This window comes from Rhineura floridana, chromosome 11 (genome assembly GCF_030035675.1).
Source record: "Rhineura floridana isolate rRhiFlo1 chromosome 11, rRhiFlo1.hap2, whole genome shotgun sequence".
Lineage (NCBI taxonomy): Eukaryota > Metazoa > Chordata > Lepidosauria > Squamata > Rhineuridae > Rhineura > Rhineura floridana.
Window position 1 is genome coordinate 21,579,971 of NC_084490.1, and position 17,070 is coordinate 21,597,040.

At 46.7% G+C, this 17,070-nt stretch overlaps 1 protein-coding gene across 9 annotated transcripts in view; it reads right to left on the reverse strand.

Moving 5' to 3' along the window:
* Positions 1-1,824: 1,824 nt before the first annotated feature.
* PLEKHA4 (pleckstrin homology domain containing A4) overlaps positions 1,825-17,070 on the reverse strand; it is a 66,308-nt gene continuing 51,062 nt past the window's right edge. For 7 of the 9 annotated variants that reach the window (XM_061591199.1, XM_061591201.1, XM_061591200.1 and 4 more), the window contains exons 14-22: positions 15,969-16,067; positions 12,437-12,539; positions 12,218-12,300; positions 10,668-10,823; positions 10,403-10,547; positions 8,979-9,034; positions 8,623-8,784; positions 7,844-8,009; positions 1,825-4,453 (exon numbers count right to left, since the gene is read on the reverse strand). In XM_061591199.1, the coding sequence (XP_061447183.1) occupies positions 3,879-4,453; positions 7,844-8,009; positions 8,623-8,784; positions 8,979-9,034; positions 10,403-10,547; positions 10,668-10,823; positions 12,218-12,300; positions 12,437-12,539; positions 15,969-16,067 (1,545 nt within the window). In that variant the 3' untranslated portion in view covers positions 1,825-3,878. The remainder of the gene's footprint in view (positions 4,454-7,843; positions 8,010-8,622; positions 8,785-8,978; positions 9,035-10,402; positions 10,548-10,667; positions 10,824-12,217; positions 12,301-12,436; positions 12,540-15,968; positions 16,068-17,070) is intronic. The other 2 variants (XM_061591196.1, XM_061591194.1) reach the window with 2 other exon arrangements.

Here is a 17,070-nt window from a genome sequence, read left to right on the forward strand (position 1 = left end):
CCCTGCTCTCTCCAGCAATCTCATTTGTACAGAAGCATATGCCCCCTTAAAACAGCCATCACCCACCGCCACGCAGCTCTATCCTATGCATGCTTACTCCGAAAGAAGGCCCAGAGAATTCAAGAGGATTTGTTTAAAACAAAGTTCCCAAAAGCTTTGAGAAAGAATGGACTGGCTCCTGTTGTATTTTATTGTCAGTTTGTTCACAGACAGACCCAAGGGTGTAGTCGTCCAGGGCCTCGGGGGCTCCAAGACTCCTTACTTTTCAGGGAGCAGGATCCCAGTGTCTCCAGGGTCTTACAAGCCAATCAGCATGAAAGGGGAGTGCATTAGCCACTGAGAAGAGTATTCTAACATGCTTTTTTGTCCTTTCCTGCTGTTTGGAGCCAGTTGGTGTGAAAGGAGGTGAGTCAGCTACCGAGAAGACCCTTCTCAATAGCTAACACTATCCCCTTTCACGCTTATTGGCTCCTAGGGATGTCTGTTGTTTTGGGTGAAGGTACTAACAAGGATTTCATTCTCAATCCAGCAGCAAAAAAGGAGGGGCATAGCTGTGACTAACATGAAGGGATCCAGCTCTTCTGAATTTGCCACTACACTACTGAAAACTTTTGTTGAAGGGTGGTCTATAAATATAATAATTATTAATTGAGCATTTATCCTGATTTGTTTGTGGAGAGAAAAGACAACCAGGGCTGGTTAATGAGCGTTCATCCCAATTTGTCTGTGGGAAGATCACACAATATTGCATTAACCAAGTGTTATCCCACACTTTTCAGGGCATTTTCGAGTCACTTTCTTTATTGCAAAGATTCTGATCTTCTGGGGAAGCAGGTTTGTTTAGCAAGAGCTCCAAATGATTTTTAATTGCACAAGTTGAATTTGCTGGTATATGGTTGAATCCCAACCAAAAAATAGTGACAATATGGAAATGCACTGAGACCCTGTGTGGTGTAGTGGCTGTGTTGCCCTGGTCATCTGGGAGGCCGGGTTCAAATCCCCACTCAGCAGCCATAAAGCTCACTGGATGACCTTGGTCCAGTCAGAGTCTCTCAGCCTAACCTACCTCACAGGGTTGTTGTAAAGATAAAATGGGGAGAACAATGTATACCACCTTGAGCTCCTTGAAGGAAGGGTACGGTATACATTTAAGAACAACCAAAAACAACTGCACATAACCATTCTTAAGTCATTGCTGGGGGAGGGAGTGATTGGGGGTTAGAGGGATAGTTATGCTCTTTTGTTCTGAGTTGGAGACCCAAATGCAATTTTTAATATGGAAATAATTCAATCTTTTCATTTTTTTGATAAAATGATATCATGGCTCCCTGTTGTACCGAGTATACCTTGAAATGTATGTGTGCCATATGATCTGATTTATAAGCTGAAAAGTTAAGAAATTTAAAAAACAACCACCACTGTTTAATCATTCCTTTTGCCGCTCAATGCACTTCCCTGCAAACAAATCAGAATGAATGCTCAATATCCTCCCTACAAACTTTGGCCATGTTTGCTGGGAACTGATGGGAGTTGTAGTTCAGCAACTTCTAGAGAGCCAAAGATTCCTCATGTCATCAATAACATTTAAACCCTACAGCAAGGGTGGGGAATCTGTGGCCCCAGATGTTGCTGGGATTACAATTCCCATCAGCCCCAGCCAGCACGGCCAATGGTCAGCAATAATGGGAGTTGTAGTACAACTGCCCTAGGTCCAGTCTTCCCCTGGGTTTACATTATAGCCCTGGGAGCACAAAGTAAATGTATTTCAACAGGCAAAAGGTGATGGAGTTCTGGAATAAATATGTTGAGTCAGATTTCTATCATGTTAAATCTTTTATTGAGTATACAAACTGGAATTGTTCACACACGGGGAGCTGGTAGTTGTTAGTGTTAAAATGCAAAGGGAGGTTGCTGCTGACTCCTCCTTGAGTAAGAAGCAAGTCTCAATACAGGAAATCCTCATCTTGTGCTGGCTGCTGTTTCTGCAGGGGCCCCTCATACAAACTGCATCGCTCTGGCACTTCTTGGTCCACGATCAGGATGTTTTTTTCATTTCACTTTCCCAGTCCCGATTTTTGAGTGCTGTTTGCTAAGTCACACACCAAAGTCCCACCCAGGAACCTAATGGGAAGGAGACTGCATTTCTCAGTAGCACCAGAGTTGTGGCAGCAGGGCTAGGGCTGGGGCTACAACATCTTGACAGAGTGGCACCCCTACCCCAGATCTGGGCTATGATTCTCCAATTAATCCACCAAGGAGCATCCTATGTATGTGGGTACCTTAACTGGGCTCCTGTGTCTCATCAACCGAAGGAGGGAGAAAACTCCCCATCACCCTTGCCATCATCACCGCATCTCCCACTCTTCTTCCACTTACAGCTTCTCCAGTAGGCCTCTCCCCATAATTTCTCCTCTGACACAACTCCTTTTCCTTTGCACATATTCCCCTCCCCCATCTCCACATCTGATCCTCTTTTCTGCCACCTACTTCCTTCTCTTTTTGAGCTGCTGGGCTCTGTGCATATTCACAAGCATATGCCCGCAGAAAGCAGTTTTGTTCCAGGATGTGCCCACTCATAACTTGTAGAGTCCACCCAGCCACACTCAAAACCTGTCCTGTTCAGGGTGCCAAGTCCAGGTTGCAATGGCATAAAAGTGAGTGCCTCCTTTGAACAGGCACTAACCTTCATGCACTAACTTCATCCCCTGTATTTGCTTGGGAAAGTGTTCCTTGCTGGCTCTCATTACAGCCACTGGCTGGCCATCCTCCCTCCGTGATGACTGCTTTCCCTTTCTTCCTACCCCCAGCTGTGTGTACAGCCCCATTCCAACAATAGACACCTTCCTTGGAGTTTTTCTTCTCTTCCCCCTCTTTCTACAACTCCAGCTAGTTCTGAGTCACCTAGAAGCAGAAGTAGCGCCCCCTATTTTTTTGGAGGGGGAGAATAATTGCTGGTGCAAAAGCCCACCGCTTTCTGAGCACATACACAGCCATTTTTAAAATTATCTGACCCAATCAACAGCCTATGATCCACGGAATAGGGAAAGTTGGTCCACAGCGTTAAGAGTAGCATCTCTGCCACAGACTCATTGTAGAATTTTGGCCAGGTAGCTTGACCATAGGCTTGGTTTTCTCTTCCTAGCAAATAGGGAGCAATGGAGTGCTCTGCCCAAGGCCAGCCACTGCGCTTCCTGGGGATTTGAATTTGAGATTCCCATATCTCAGCACAGCCCTTCAACCAGTTATGCTGCCACTGTAAGTCCCCCTCCTATCCTGTCCTCTGCAACGGTTGTTAGGAGTGCAAAGGCAAAGCACTTTGCCTAGCAAATCACACTCCTAAACTTGTGTGTTGAAGTTAGCACAACAGTGATGGGATAGTGCATACTCACAAGGGTTGTGTCCTTGTGCATAAAGGCGTGTGCAAAACATGTCCAACTATAAAATGGGTGCGTGCACATGTGCTTGAATGGGGATGGTTGTGTTTCTGATTGTCACCAGACCCCTGGGATTTTTGACAAGGGCTTTTTTAAAATGATGCTTTCTAGGGTTGGAGAGGTACAAAAAGGGGTGAGAAGGCCGTAACTCAGTGGTAGAGCATCTGCTTTACAGGCAGAAAGTCCCGGGTTCAGTCCGCAGCATCTCTAGGTAGGGCTGGAAAACCTGGGAGAGCTTCTGCCAATGTACACAATGCTGAGCCAGATGGACCAATGGTCTGACTCAGTATAAGGCAGCTTCCTACATTTCTATGGAAACTGCCACTCCGAGCCTGCCAACTCTAGGGGCCTTTACTTATCCTTTCACCCTGTTCCTTTCGGACAGAAAAAGATACCATCAGGCAGCAGGGCCTCTCTGTCTCTCAATCCCAGTCCTCTTCCCACTTAAAAACTGGATTTCACCATTGTGACCCTAACAGGCTGTGCAGTCTCGCCAAGGTATGTCACCACCTGATGGGACGTGTTCTCACCTCTCCACCTGAGGCACCTACCATTGGCTAGGCCCTGCCTGCCCACAAGGCTTTGCTCAGATGCCCAACTGGCTGTTCTAGAGATAGACAAGCGCTGACTGGCTGACTGAGGCAAAGGTGCAGCTTGGTGAGGACCATTGACCAGAGGCAGCTCTTCATTGGTTGGTTCCAGCAGGTACAATGCCGACTGTGGAGTCTTGGGCTTTGAGGACAACCGGCTGGCCTCTTCAGGGAGAGGCAGCGACCAATCGGAAGCTTCTGATGCACACAACACTCGAATGGCTGCTTGGGGTGAAGATGGCCCCTGATTTGCTGTTCTGGAGTTATCGCTACAGCTTGAGTTTCGAGCAGCTGTTTGGTCATGCTTAGATACCATAGTACCGCTGGACTCTGGGCCTTGGGGAGCGCTGTCACTGGAAAGGCCACAATGGTTCAGACTATCATGTGACATGGGGATATCATTTAGGGAGGAGCAAGAGCTGGTCCTTCCTGGGGAGAAAGAGAACATTAAAAGCTCCCATTGACCACTTGGACACCTGAGTTCTCTCAGCAGCAAAGAGGAGATGCTGACATACATATATATAAAAATTGAATGCGCTCCTTGGTTTGTTGTGGTGGTGGTGATGGAATTCCAGAAGGGAAGCCCTCATAATCGGGCAGGGACACCTTAGAGCCCAGCAGCCAGCAACAGCTGGACGATGGGAGTGAGACAGAGAAGGAGAGATAGAGTAACACCTAAGACTCTGCCTACAGTTGCATCATCTCCAGCAGGGGCTGGCACCAGCAACAGGCATTCTTGGGCAGCTGATGAGGCTCTAAGCAGCTCAGCAGGGCCCACAAGCATGGGCACATTCCCAGGCATTTCCTTGACAGTTCGCAGGCTGATTCATGACACCAGTTTAAACTTCCCACAATACCTCAGAGCAGACAAACAAAATTTAAAATGGTGGCAGTCCAGTACCACCACTCAATAAACCCACTGGGGGTGGACAGAAAGAGGCAAAAGGAGGGCCTGTGGAGGGTATTATGATGAGCCCCACCAAGCAGGTTCCAGCCCTGTCTTCGGCAGTTGATAACCCCCAGTTTCTGGAGTATTTGGGCAAAAGTTCTTTCCTCTGATGGAAACAGCAACCCAGAGCTGTGCATCTCTGAGGAGTTCTCAGTTTCGTTTTGCTTTGGTGTATACCCTGTATCAATCTGATATTGCCAGCCAGCAAGTAGAGGCCTATAAGCAAGCTATAATAGCCTTAAGCTGATCAATATATATTCAGTATGTATTTGTTAGCTAGCCTGGAGGTTTGTAATCCCCTTTCAGGCCCCTGCATTTCATAAGCACCTGAAGGCCTAAGATAGTCAAGGGCATGATGACCTGCCCAGTATAAGGCTGGGAATGCACCTTGTTAGAGAGGCATCAAAGGAGCCTAATTAGGCATAGATTCAAGTATATGGTTATCAGTGGATATTTCATAGTTGGCTTGAATCTAAGTTATACTCCAAAGGCAGGTCAAAGGACGGCCAATGAGCAGATAATGCCACAGGTGCTTGTTAGTGCACAAGTCAAATAACGGTCAATGATGAACTTTGCTTGTTAGTAAAGATGGAGATAAAGATGGTAGCCATGTAGTTTGCCAAGAGAAGATGTCAAGGTGCTTTAGGTAAGATATTATAGTTTTCTAGCAATTAGTCTGCTTTGAAGGTGTTCTGTGAAAAGGTCAGAACAGCCAATTATATGCAACATATGTTACTTCAAAGTATGTAATCTCATTAATCATATATGTAACTTCATGTGTATGCCAATAATATGTGCCAAGATTTATGCTATATAAACATGACCTGTGCCCGGTATGGGTGTTCAGTCTCTGACGTCCGCTACTGCAGAGCGATGGGACTGATCCACTTTTATTGGGAATACTTGGCTGAATGCTGTAAGTTACTCAATAAATTGTAACTCTTTGTAAGCAAACCTCTTGTCTGCATCTCATCTCTGGTAATCCAAAAACAACCCGAAGGTATACATTTGGTCTGAGGGTTCAGCAGTTAAGCTTTAATTAAAAAGGTCCAGATGTGAATAAATTAGCCACATAGGATAAGAGTGAGAGAGAACACCAGAAAGAGAAGGGGGTGGGTGGGTGGGTACTGAACAACAGCTATGAAACCGGAAGAGTGAGCTGCAAACATCCTCCCTACTCTTCTTCTGAGCTCATACATCTGTGTAATCACAGGACATCATGAGACCGATTTAGGAGCCAATCAGCTGAACAGCCCTAAATTAAGGCACTTACAGAAAGACAGGGACTTAATATTGCAAACAGGCCATTCAGATATCACAGATGGATCATTGACAACAGTGTTTAAATTATCGTCATATTTTCTGTGGACACAGTCAATCGGGATTGAAGTGTGCATGCATGCGCACGTGTGTGTGTGTGAACGAGACAGAGAGAAAACATAGAGGCAGGCATTTTGATGCTGACTATATTGTGTGCGTGCTGCGAGAAAACTTCCATGCACAAGCAGTCCTGGTCTCACAATAAACACCGCCTGGAAGCACCTCCAGTTAAATAAAAGGTCCAGGTAGTGGCAAGCGCTCCATGGAACACGGCTTCCAAGACTTCTGCTGAAAGTGTGAGATGTTGTTGTAGGGTGAGGGTGGGGAACCTTTGGCCCTCCAGATGCTGCTGAATTACTACTCCCATCAACCCTGGCCATGCTTGCTGGCCTGATGGGAGCTGTAGTTCAGCAATCCCTGAAGGGCCAAGGAATCCCCATCCCTGTTATGGGGACCTGTGGCACTGCTCAAGATGTTCTTGGACTCCATCTCCCATCAGCCCCAGCCAGCACAGCCAATGATCAGGGCTGGTGGGAGCTGGAGTCCAACTACATCTAGAGGGCCACAGGTTCCCCATCCCTGGCTTAACTGGTAAATTTGCATTCATTCCCACTCATCCGGAAAGCGAATAGGTGGTTTCCGTTTTTAAAATATTGCACCAGCCTAATCCACTGGGAACTTCTCCAATGCAAACGCAGCAGAAAATGCAGGGAGCTGAGAAAGAATACACACGAGAGAGAATTATGGGATGGATTGTGTCCTTAAGGAGGTTTGGATGGGAAGGGATTACACAAACCAGGGTGGGGACAGAAAAATGGTCTGACAATGGAGGAGGAATACTTGGGCAATGATGGCATAAAAGGGGCATTATGGGAGTCTATGCAAGTAAAGCGCAAGGGAAAGTTAGGGCATTTCCAGACGAGGGTTATTTTCGGGTGCGATTGAATCACACCCTAGCAAATTCAGGTTGCACAATTAAAGGTGACTGGAAGCTCTTGCACAACAAAGCCACTTCCCCCAAAGATCAGACTTTTTGCAGTAAGGAAAGTGACAGAAAAATGCAGGAGAAAAGTGTGGGATAACATTTGCTTTGACACAATGGTCATCTAACCTCCCTGCAAACAAATCCGAACAAAAGCTCATTAAATAAACACCATCTAATCTTCCTGCAAACAAATCAGGATGAATGCTCAATAAACAGGCTGCCTGGAAGCACCCTTGGTGCCTGTTGGAATAAGGCATCAACGTTTACGCTAATAAACCCTGGAAATCGAGTGTTACAATTGGACAGGGCAGAGTTATGGTGCCATGGATGGGAGAAGCATGTTTTTGAACTGATCATGCAAAAGCATCAATTCCTAGTGTTGGGGGATTTCCCCAGATAGGAGTCTGAAGGGGGCTTTCAATTAGCTCAGACAGGCGGGTAAATAGGAGGGTGGGCTGGTAGGTCAGTAGATTTGACCCCCTCCCAGAGAACCCATGGGTCCTCCCGACTACCTGCCCCTGCCCCCCCCGAGACCCCAGAAAGCCATGGCAGCCTCTCCTAGTACCTGCAATGTGTTTCCCCCGCTGTGAAGCCTCTGCCGCAAGGGCGTAGGAGAGCTGGATGACTCGCTGTCGCTCCCACTCAGGGGACGGGGGGCATCGAGGAGGCTTGGGTCCCCCAGTTTGCACGCCCTCCTTGGGTGATGACTCAGGGGGGGTATTGGGGAGGGGCTGGAGAAGAGATTAAATATGGGAGGGGGGCATGAACAAGACAGTTCTGTCCCCACCGGCCCCCTATAAAAGCATGCCCCTCATCATTACCAACCAAAACTTGAAATTAAGCATAGCAATTTTGCCCAGTGGTTTTAATTAAAGATCTGGACGACTCGCCTGAAAGAATAATCCCATCTTACTGCATAAAGTTGCAGGAGTCCTTGATTTCACCCTCTCTGTTAAGTCCAGCCCCTCCAATCCCACCGCTTTCTCAAGGTTACCCAGGAGTCCTGGCTTTCTTCCTCCCGTCCCAAACCATGGCTAGACTTTCTACTATCTTACAGAACTCAAGAGATCTGCTTCCCAGCCACATGACCCACCCTTTCGCCAGCAGGAAAAATCAGGAATCCAGCCTCCTACCCCCGCTAGTACTGCCAGTGGACACAGCGCCCCTCCATAGGCATCTAGATGTCCTGGCTGCCTTCTCTTGACCATGCCACCCCTACCCGCTAGACCTTAAGAGTCACGGCTGTGGTGTCTCAGTATAGAAGATGGCCAAGACATTGTCCCTGTCCCTTGCATCTCTCCTGCTGAATCCAGAGTCCCCCTCTTCAAAAGGCTTTGCACCCACCCGGCTAGACCCACGCTTGAGAGAGTCTCGCCAGCGGCCCAGAGGGTTGGGCTGGGCAGCGTCCAATTTTCTTTTGGCCTCCTGGTTCCGCTGCATCCGATCCAGTTGCTCTTGAGCGCTCATGCGGGAACGGCGGGGGGTGACTGTTTCAGAGGGAACCACCTAAATATGACAGAAGACTAAGGATTAGGAGAAGTAACTGACCACTCCCCAGGTCCCACTCTTCTGCAAGAGATGGGATTTTGTTTTCATGCTACTGCCAGGGTCTAGCCATGCTGGCATTCTCCCACAGCTTTCAGCCATCTTTGGCTGCATACACACCATCCTTTTAACGTTTCTGAAGGATCTCTATATACCTTGACTATGCTGTGATCAGCATCCTCACAGAGTACACTGATGTGGCTTCCATGATCTGTGAAGGGGAAGGGAGACGGACAAGAAAAACAGGCTAGTGACTTTTGAGCATTCATTTGCAGAGTGCAGAACCAACTTTTCTGCCCCTCCTAGTTTCTACGGTCACCTCCACATCACATATTTAAAACCAATGGCTTCTCCCAAGGAATCCTGGGAACTGTAGTTTACCCCTCACAGAGCTACAATTCCCAGCACCCTTAACAAACCACACTTCCCAAGATTCTTTGAAGGAAGCCATGTTCTGTAAAATGTACTCTGTGGACGTGACCTACCTGCATCCTAACAGGGATGAACCTGCTAGGCAGCCCAAAGGCAGTTCTTACATATTCCATTCCCAATTGTTTCAAGGGTTTCTAAAGAGCCATTCAGCATGATTACAGCAGGTTAAACAGCAGGGCCCTTCCAGATAACCCATTTATTGAGCATTCCTCCTGATTTTTCATCCTGATTTGTTTGCAAGGAGATTAGATGACCTTGTCTGTTAAAGAGCATTCATTTTGATTTATTTGTGGGGAGGTCAGATGACATTGTGTCAAAGCAAGTGTTATCTCACACTTTTCCATTGCATTTTCCTGTCACTTTCCTTATGGCAAAAAGTCTTTTGGAAAAGCTGGTTTGTTGCACAAGACCTCCCAATCAACCAACTATAATTGCACAACCTGAATTTGCTGGCATGTGACTGAATCCCACCTGAAAAGAGTGACAGTCTGGAAGTGCCCACCGTCTAACCTCTGCAAACAAATCAGGATGAATACTCAATAAACAAGTCATCGGGAAGTGCCCTCTATGTGAGTTTGCGGTATTATTGACATATGAAAATGCTTTGAATTGCTTGATGAGACCATTGGCCCAACCCAATATTGTCTACACACTGACTGGCACTGCTCCACGGGGTCTCAGACAAAGGTCTTTTCCCATCACTTGGTACTGGACCATTTAACTGGAGTTGCCAAGGACTGAGTGCAAAGCACCTGCTCTGCCACTGAGCCATGACCCTTCCCCAAAGAACTGTTGCTATGCTGATGTACTTATAATACCTTCCTGATTAGGACCATAGCAAGCTTCCTTATACTAACTCAGACCATTGGTCTATCTAGCTCAATACTGTCTGCACTGACTGGCAGCAGCTCTCCAGGGTATCAGACAGGGTTATCTCCCAGCACTATCTGAAGATGGTGGAGGTTGAATCGGCAACTTTTTATGTGCAAAGCAGAGGCTCTACCACTGAGCTATACACCTTCCTGCCTTTCTTGCTAGCCTGAAGCACTCCAGGTTCAAAAGCAAATGTTGAATACCCTTGTGAAGCCACACTCAAATGAAGACTTGAGAATGCACCCTGGGTGTTCTGTTTCCATATCTCACTCACCCAGACCAATCACATCTGTTCCCCTCACAGGGTTCACTTTCTCAAACTCTGGGGACTCCTTGGAGGAATTGCTCTGAAGCCGCCTGATCCCATCTGAGTGCCGTGATGCCCCCTGTTGCCCTCTGCTGGAAGCAGGTGGACTCTGCTAGCAAAAGAGGCAAAACAAACAAACCGGTCAAGCGAACCTCAAGAAGAAGGTGCTGGCAAGAGGATGTAGGCAGGGCTGCAGGTGGGAACTGAGGCTGCCACTGTGGCACAGACTTACAGGCTGACTCCCTGCATGGGGGCTGCTGTCCGGCTGCCTGCTTTCCAACTGACCCACAGTCCTGCCTGGTTCCCCAGTGGTTGGTGCATGGCTGCTTGTGGATCCGTGGAAGGACAGAGTGGATTTTGAAGGAGGAGGAGCAGATTCAAATTCCTTCTAGTTTCCACAGAAAAAGAACGAACATGGTTAGTGACTCATCTCCAGTCTATATGTGCATGTGTTGATTTATCTGTATTTGTGTGTGTGTGTGTGTGTGTATACACACACACACACACAAACACACATGTACACACACACCACTCTATGCCAAAATAATCTTTAAGTGGTTTACAAATGTAAAAATCAATGACACAAGTAAAATATAAACACCTATAACTGAAATACACAACAAAAGAATGCAATTAAAACATTAATTAAAAACATCTATAATTAAAATATGCAATAAAACTAGATAGATTTATTGCATACACACACACACACAAGCAAGAAAATAAATAATTGCAGAAAAAGTCTGCACATAAGGAGATCTCTGGTGGCTTAGACCAAGGATCTGCCTAATTTTCAACAGGACCAACCCAGATGCTTCAGGGAACAACATAATCAGTGGTGCCACTAGGCCAGGACTTTGGGGCAGAAGTTCAGAGTCCCACCTAGTGGAATGAGCAGGAGGGTCCCCAAATGCAGCAGGGCTGACTAGCCACGTTTGAAGTAAGTGAAGGAAATACACACACTTCACATACTTTGAGTTAATGGTCTTACTCTGAGTTAAAAAGCCCCTTTGTAAGACCAGATTCTAAAATTATCTAACTGCAACACTGGGTCATAATCAGGACATAAAAACAACAGCTGCCCTTCCATCCTCCCAAATTGTTTATCCTTAGCAACTAGTGTTCAGTGGTATACTGCTTCTGAAGATGTAGGATCAATTTGATTGTCATGGTTAACAGCCGTCACTAGACCTAACCACCATGAATTGATCTGAGCCTCTTTTAAAGCCATCAAAACCAAATGCCTTTGCAACATCTTGTGGCAGTCAATTATGGACTGCGCACAGATGAGAGGAGAGAGTTCATCCCTCCAAAGCAGAGGTGGAGAATCTGTGGCCCTCTAGATGCTATTGGACTCCACCAGCCCCACCCAGGCATGGCTAAAGGTCAGGGCTGATGGGAATTGTAGTCCAGCAGTACCTAGGACGCCACAAGTTCCCCCATTCCTGCTCTAAAGAATTTTTAAAAAATAAATAGAAGAGGAGGGGAATTCTAAAGAAGCACAAAAGTGAAGTGAAGTGGTTTAAGACCAAGAAATTTAGGCTAACCATGAAACACTTTGGAGCCAAAGACTCAATGGCAATGCAGCCATGGTCACATTCACACCATACATTTAAAGCACATTCCCATACACACCTCCAAAGAATTCTGGGAACTGCAGTTTGTTAAGGCTGCTGAGAGGGGTAAACTACAGCTCCCAGGATTCTCTGGGGGAAATCATGTGCTTTAAAGCTTTGGTGGGGATGTAAACCATGTCATTTGAACCCAGAGACCAAACAATACCTGCACTCCAGGACAAGATGGCTGGAGACTATGGTTCGGCCCCAGGTGAGAATCCAGGGTTGGGGTGGTAGCTGGAGACACGCCTGCAAGGGAAAGGTGCAAAAATTACAAATGAGGATTTGTAAGGGGCAGCACCTGCTAAAGACAACCCCTCCTCAAGATCTGCAGTGCTGACTGCACTTAGTAGACCAGCCCCTAGTCCCATTTTGCATTAAGCACCTGATCTTCTGCTTTCCAGGGTGTGGCAGTTAGCCAGGCTGGATTTCAGTCCTGCCAGGATGTCGTGGATCCTCCACAGATCTTGCTGAGCAGCCACTTGGTCCTAAAGAGGAACAGATCAGACAAATGGAGCCAACCGAAACCAGTACAGAAAGATACGAAGCAGCCTGATACCAAGTCAGACCATTGATCCATCTAGCTCAATATGCTCCATACCAGGGGTGGGGAACCTTCTCGAGCCCCAAAGCCGCAGCCACATGTGAGTGATAGTGGTGGTGGTGGTGGGGCAGATGCAAAAGTGGACACAGCAACAAATGTGCATTTCTACCTTTGCTAGTAGGCTAGTTTCTTCACACACACTCACATGCCCCTCTCTAGCCTCAGTCCAGAAAAGCAAGAGCCATGGTCAGAGTTCAAGGACCCATTCCAGATAGGCAACTACACTAATCTAGGGATTCAGACACAGGCCTTTCCCAGTCATACCTGGAAATGCCGGGGACTGAGCCTGGGACCATATGCATGCAAACCAGGGATGTCACAGGCTGTTCCCATATATGTGATTTACCCCAAAGAGCCCTCATCCAGGTAGATTGCTTAACACAGCAAGAATTTATGAGCTTTCTGCCCCTCCATGTGCATCCAGTTTTTTCTAGGCAGTCTCCAACTCAAAGGTCAACAATAAGGTAAGGATAGCTGGGAACGAAGCCAGAGGCTGCTAAATTAGCCAAGTTAATTTTTGGTGCCTCACTAAGGAGACAGTGAGACTGTATCCTCTAGTACAGTGATTCTCAAACAGTGCGCCCAGGCACACTGGTGCACCCTAAGAGGTGGCTAGGTGTGCCTCAAATATTATGAAAGTATATTTTAAAAATGAGAGGAAACCCATCTGTATAGGGTAAATAATAGTTTCTATAGTTTATTTTTATTCATAGTTTAAAATATATTAATATATTTTTAATTTTGTACACAAAGTGCGCCAGAAAAATTTTATATGTTTTACAGTGCGCTGTGAACCAAAGAAGTTTGAGAACCACTGCTCTAGTAGCAAGCACACTTGGAGGAAGCAGATTATCTGCTCCCATTTCAGTCGGGCTTCAGGCCTGGACATGGGACTGAAACAGCCTTGGTGGCCTTGGTGGATGATATGAGGAGAGCGTTGGATAGGGGTGAATGCACGTTCCTCGTCCTCCTGGACCTCTCAGTGGCTTTTGATACCATTGACCACGGTATCCTGTTGGACCGCCTGGAGGGACTAGGCATAGGGGGCACTGTACTGCAGTGGTTCCGTTCCTTCCTCTCTGATAGGCACCAAAGAGTAGCATTGGGGGATGAGGTTTCGGATCCTTGGCCTCTCACTTGTGGGGTGCCGCAGGGCTCCATCCTCTCCCCGATGCTATTTAACATCTACATAAAGCCACTGGAGACTATCATTAGGAGATTTGGGCTGCAGTGTCACCAATATGTGGATGACACGCAGCTCTATCTCTCATTTAAATCTTCACCGAGGTTGGCTGTAGAAACCCTGTCCAAGTGCCTGGAGTCGGTGAGTGGCTGGATGGGAAGGAATAAGCTGAAACTGAACCCTGACAAAACCGAGGTACTGCTCGTGGGAGACAAGGGAAGGTTAGGGGATTTGGACCTGGTGCTCAATGGGGTACAACTGCCCCTGAAAGATCAGGTCTGCAGCCTCGGGATCATTCTTGATTCCCAACTGTCCACGGATGCTCAGGTTTCAGCTGTGAGCCAGGCAGCATTGTATCAACTCCATCTGATATGGAGGCTGCGCCCCTACCTTCCCAATCACCTGCTCCCATCGGTGGTACATGCCCTGGTCTCCTCTCGCCTAGACTACTGTAATGTGCTCTACGTGGGGCTACCCTTGAAAACGGCCCGGAAGTTGCAACTGGTACAGAACGCAGCGGCACGCCTGATTAAAGGCAGCCGCCGGCGAGATCACATAACTCCAGTGCTAAAAGAGTTGCACTGGCTACCAGTTGCTTGCTGGGCCCAATTCAAGGTGTTGGTTTTGACCTTTAAATCCCTATACGGTTTCGGCCCAGTCTATCTGAAGGAGCGACTCCAGCATCATCAGCTATGCCGTCCAACAAGATCAGCCTCAAAAGACCTATCTCTGCCAGACTGGTGAGGACTAGAGAGAGGGCTTTTTCAATTGTGGCCCCCACCCTGTGGAACTCCCTCCCAAATTATCTCCGCCATGCCCCCTCTATTATGAGTTTCCACCAGGCCGTGAAGACCTGGCTCTTCAGGCAGGCTTTTGGGTTGGGCTAGATTTTATTATCTTGTGTCCAGATTTTTAATGTTTATTGTATCTGTATGCTTATTTTGTACGTCGCCCAGAGTGGTTGGATAGCCAGCCAGATGGGCGACTAAGAAATTCAATAAATAAATAAATAGTAGCCATCCACTGTAAAGGCATCTGCCTGACAATAAAGGGCTATAAATATGTGAGGAACACAATGCCATTCACCAGGTCTTTTGGACTGGTCAAAGATATGCTGCCCTGCTGCTGAGGTCTGATACATGTATTGAGTGAGACTACATTCATTTCTTTCCTGAGCTTTTAAGATTCTGCATTAGGGAATTAGAGTTACATATGGAATGACAGAATTTATATATTGCAACGTAATAATCTGAATAATTCTGATACTGGCTGATGGTATGCATTAATTGTAAAAGTGTTTGAAGAAATAAATATTATAAAGATAATCTGCTGTAGAGCTCCCATTTCTTTTTCCTGATATTTCCCGAGTCCCAAGATTCATTGGGAGAGATTTCCTACCTTTAGCCTGCCTATTAAGGCTACTGCTCTCAGCAACCATGCATGCCTAGGTATACACAATGGTGGTCAAATAAGGAATCTAAATAGCCACCAGGTGAAGGGGAGAACGTGGGAACCCTCATTCCTGTGCATTCATAAGAAGCAGACCATCTTGGCGGTTCTACTCTGCCACTGAGATATGGCCCAGGTGCCATGCCTCTGCCCACCCCCCTTCCCATTCCACCTCCAGATCAGAGACATGGGCTCTATATAAGAGCAATTCAGCAATCAAGCTTCCTTACAAGTTTCTGAGGCACATCACTTGCTTAGCAAATTATTTCACCAAGCATGATGCAGAATGCAGTTATCAAACATGGAATCCAGTACTTTTTATCATGCATTTTCTTTTATTCATTTTAAATACGTTTCTAGCACTTATGGCAGAAACAGAGATTTCCAGAGGTCAAGAGAGGATAACTTTAATATTCTCTGGACAGGTCATCTTCCTGCCCACCCAGCTAACCAGAAGCACAACCAATTATGCAGGGGGGAAAAAGTGAAAACAGAATAATCTGTGGGAAACAAATGAATATAAAGAATTTTTTTTCATTTGCATAATTTATTGACAAAATTTGACTTTTCAGAGTACTTAATTTAGATTTTTATCACTTTTTTGCATGAAGAATACACAGCCCAAATTATTTTCATAATCCCACAAAGGTTGATAGAGGTTTAGAAGTGGGGACGATTTACCTGGGGGTGCCCTACACTCCGGATGTGCTCTAAGGAGCCCTTCAGCATCTGCAAGTCATTTTCCAAGGCCGTATAATCCTCCCACGCTCTTTCACTGTCCTGAGTGGAAAGCAACAAAACAGCTATTTATTCCAATCCCTTACCATGTGCTGATTCATGCAAGAAACCAATATTGCAGATAAGGCCTCGTCTACCCATGCTGCAGAACGAGGTGGTAGAATCCTGAGAGGGCTGTGTCGCTTCAGGTGGGGGGATACTATTTTTTAATTTCCCTCCCCATATATTGCACACACACACATGGACAGAAGGATGGATGGACCTGCAACAAAATGTTGCAGCATGGAGTGTTCCTTTCCATTCCCACCCACTTTTCTGTCCTCCTTCCCCCAGCAGTCACTCAGCATTCTCTGGCCACTGAGCATGTGCAGTCCTCACTGGGACATTTCAAAATAGCTGCTCAGTGTGAACCAGGAATGACATTCCTGCCATAGCTGAAATGGGGTTTGCTATACCCCTCCACCTGGAAGAAACGTATACAGGTGGGGGTGCTTCCAGGGAACACAAGGGCAACAGTGCCCAATAGGAGCAGCAATGCCAGCCAGGTATTTAGGGCTGGATCCCATTTTCCTCTTCCTCTTTTCTTCAGGCCAGCAGTTCGGCAGCTCCAGTCTGCTTGCTTGTCTTTGTCTCAGCTCGTGGTCCTTCTTTCTTCTGCCCGAGACCTCCAGACCCAGCATGTCGGAAGACATGTCAGAGCAGCAGCTCATTTGCAGATCTTCTAACTGTCATATTTTAATATATATAACCTTTCCCCCATATATCTTATCTCGAGTCTTCTTTCAGGAGGGTGTATGAGCAAATGACTTATCCCAACAATGATATGGTTCTCTCTATCCTTTTTATATCTGTCCCTCTCTTCCCCCATCCTCTTTCCCAGCCACTCCACTGCATTGTTCTCCCTCCCTCTCAGTTTTCAGGGTTTTTTGATACAGCTGAAATACAAATCTCTGTTTGAGCACACAAGTTAGGGGAAAAGAAAAATAATGGCACCATTTGCAGCAACATAAAAAAGGCCAGCAGAACAGGGGAGAGCAGCCAGGAG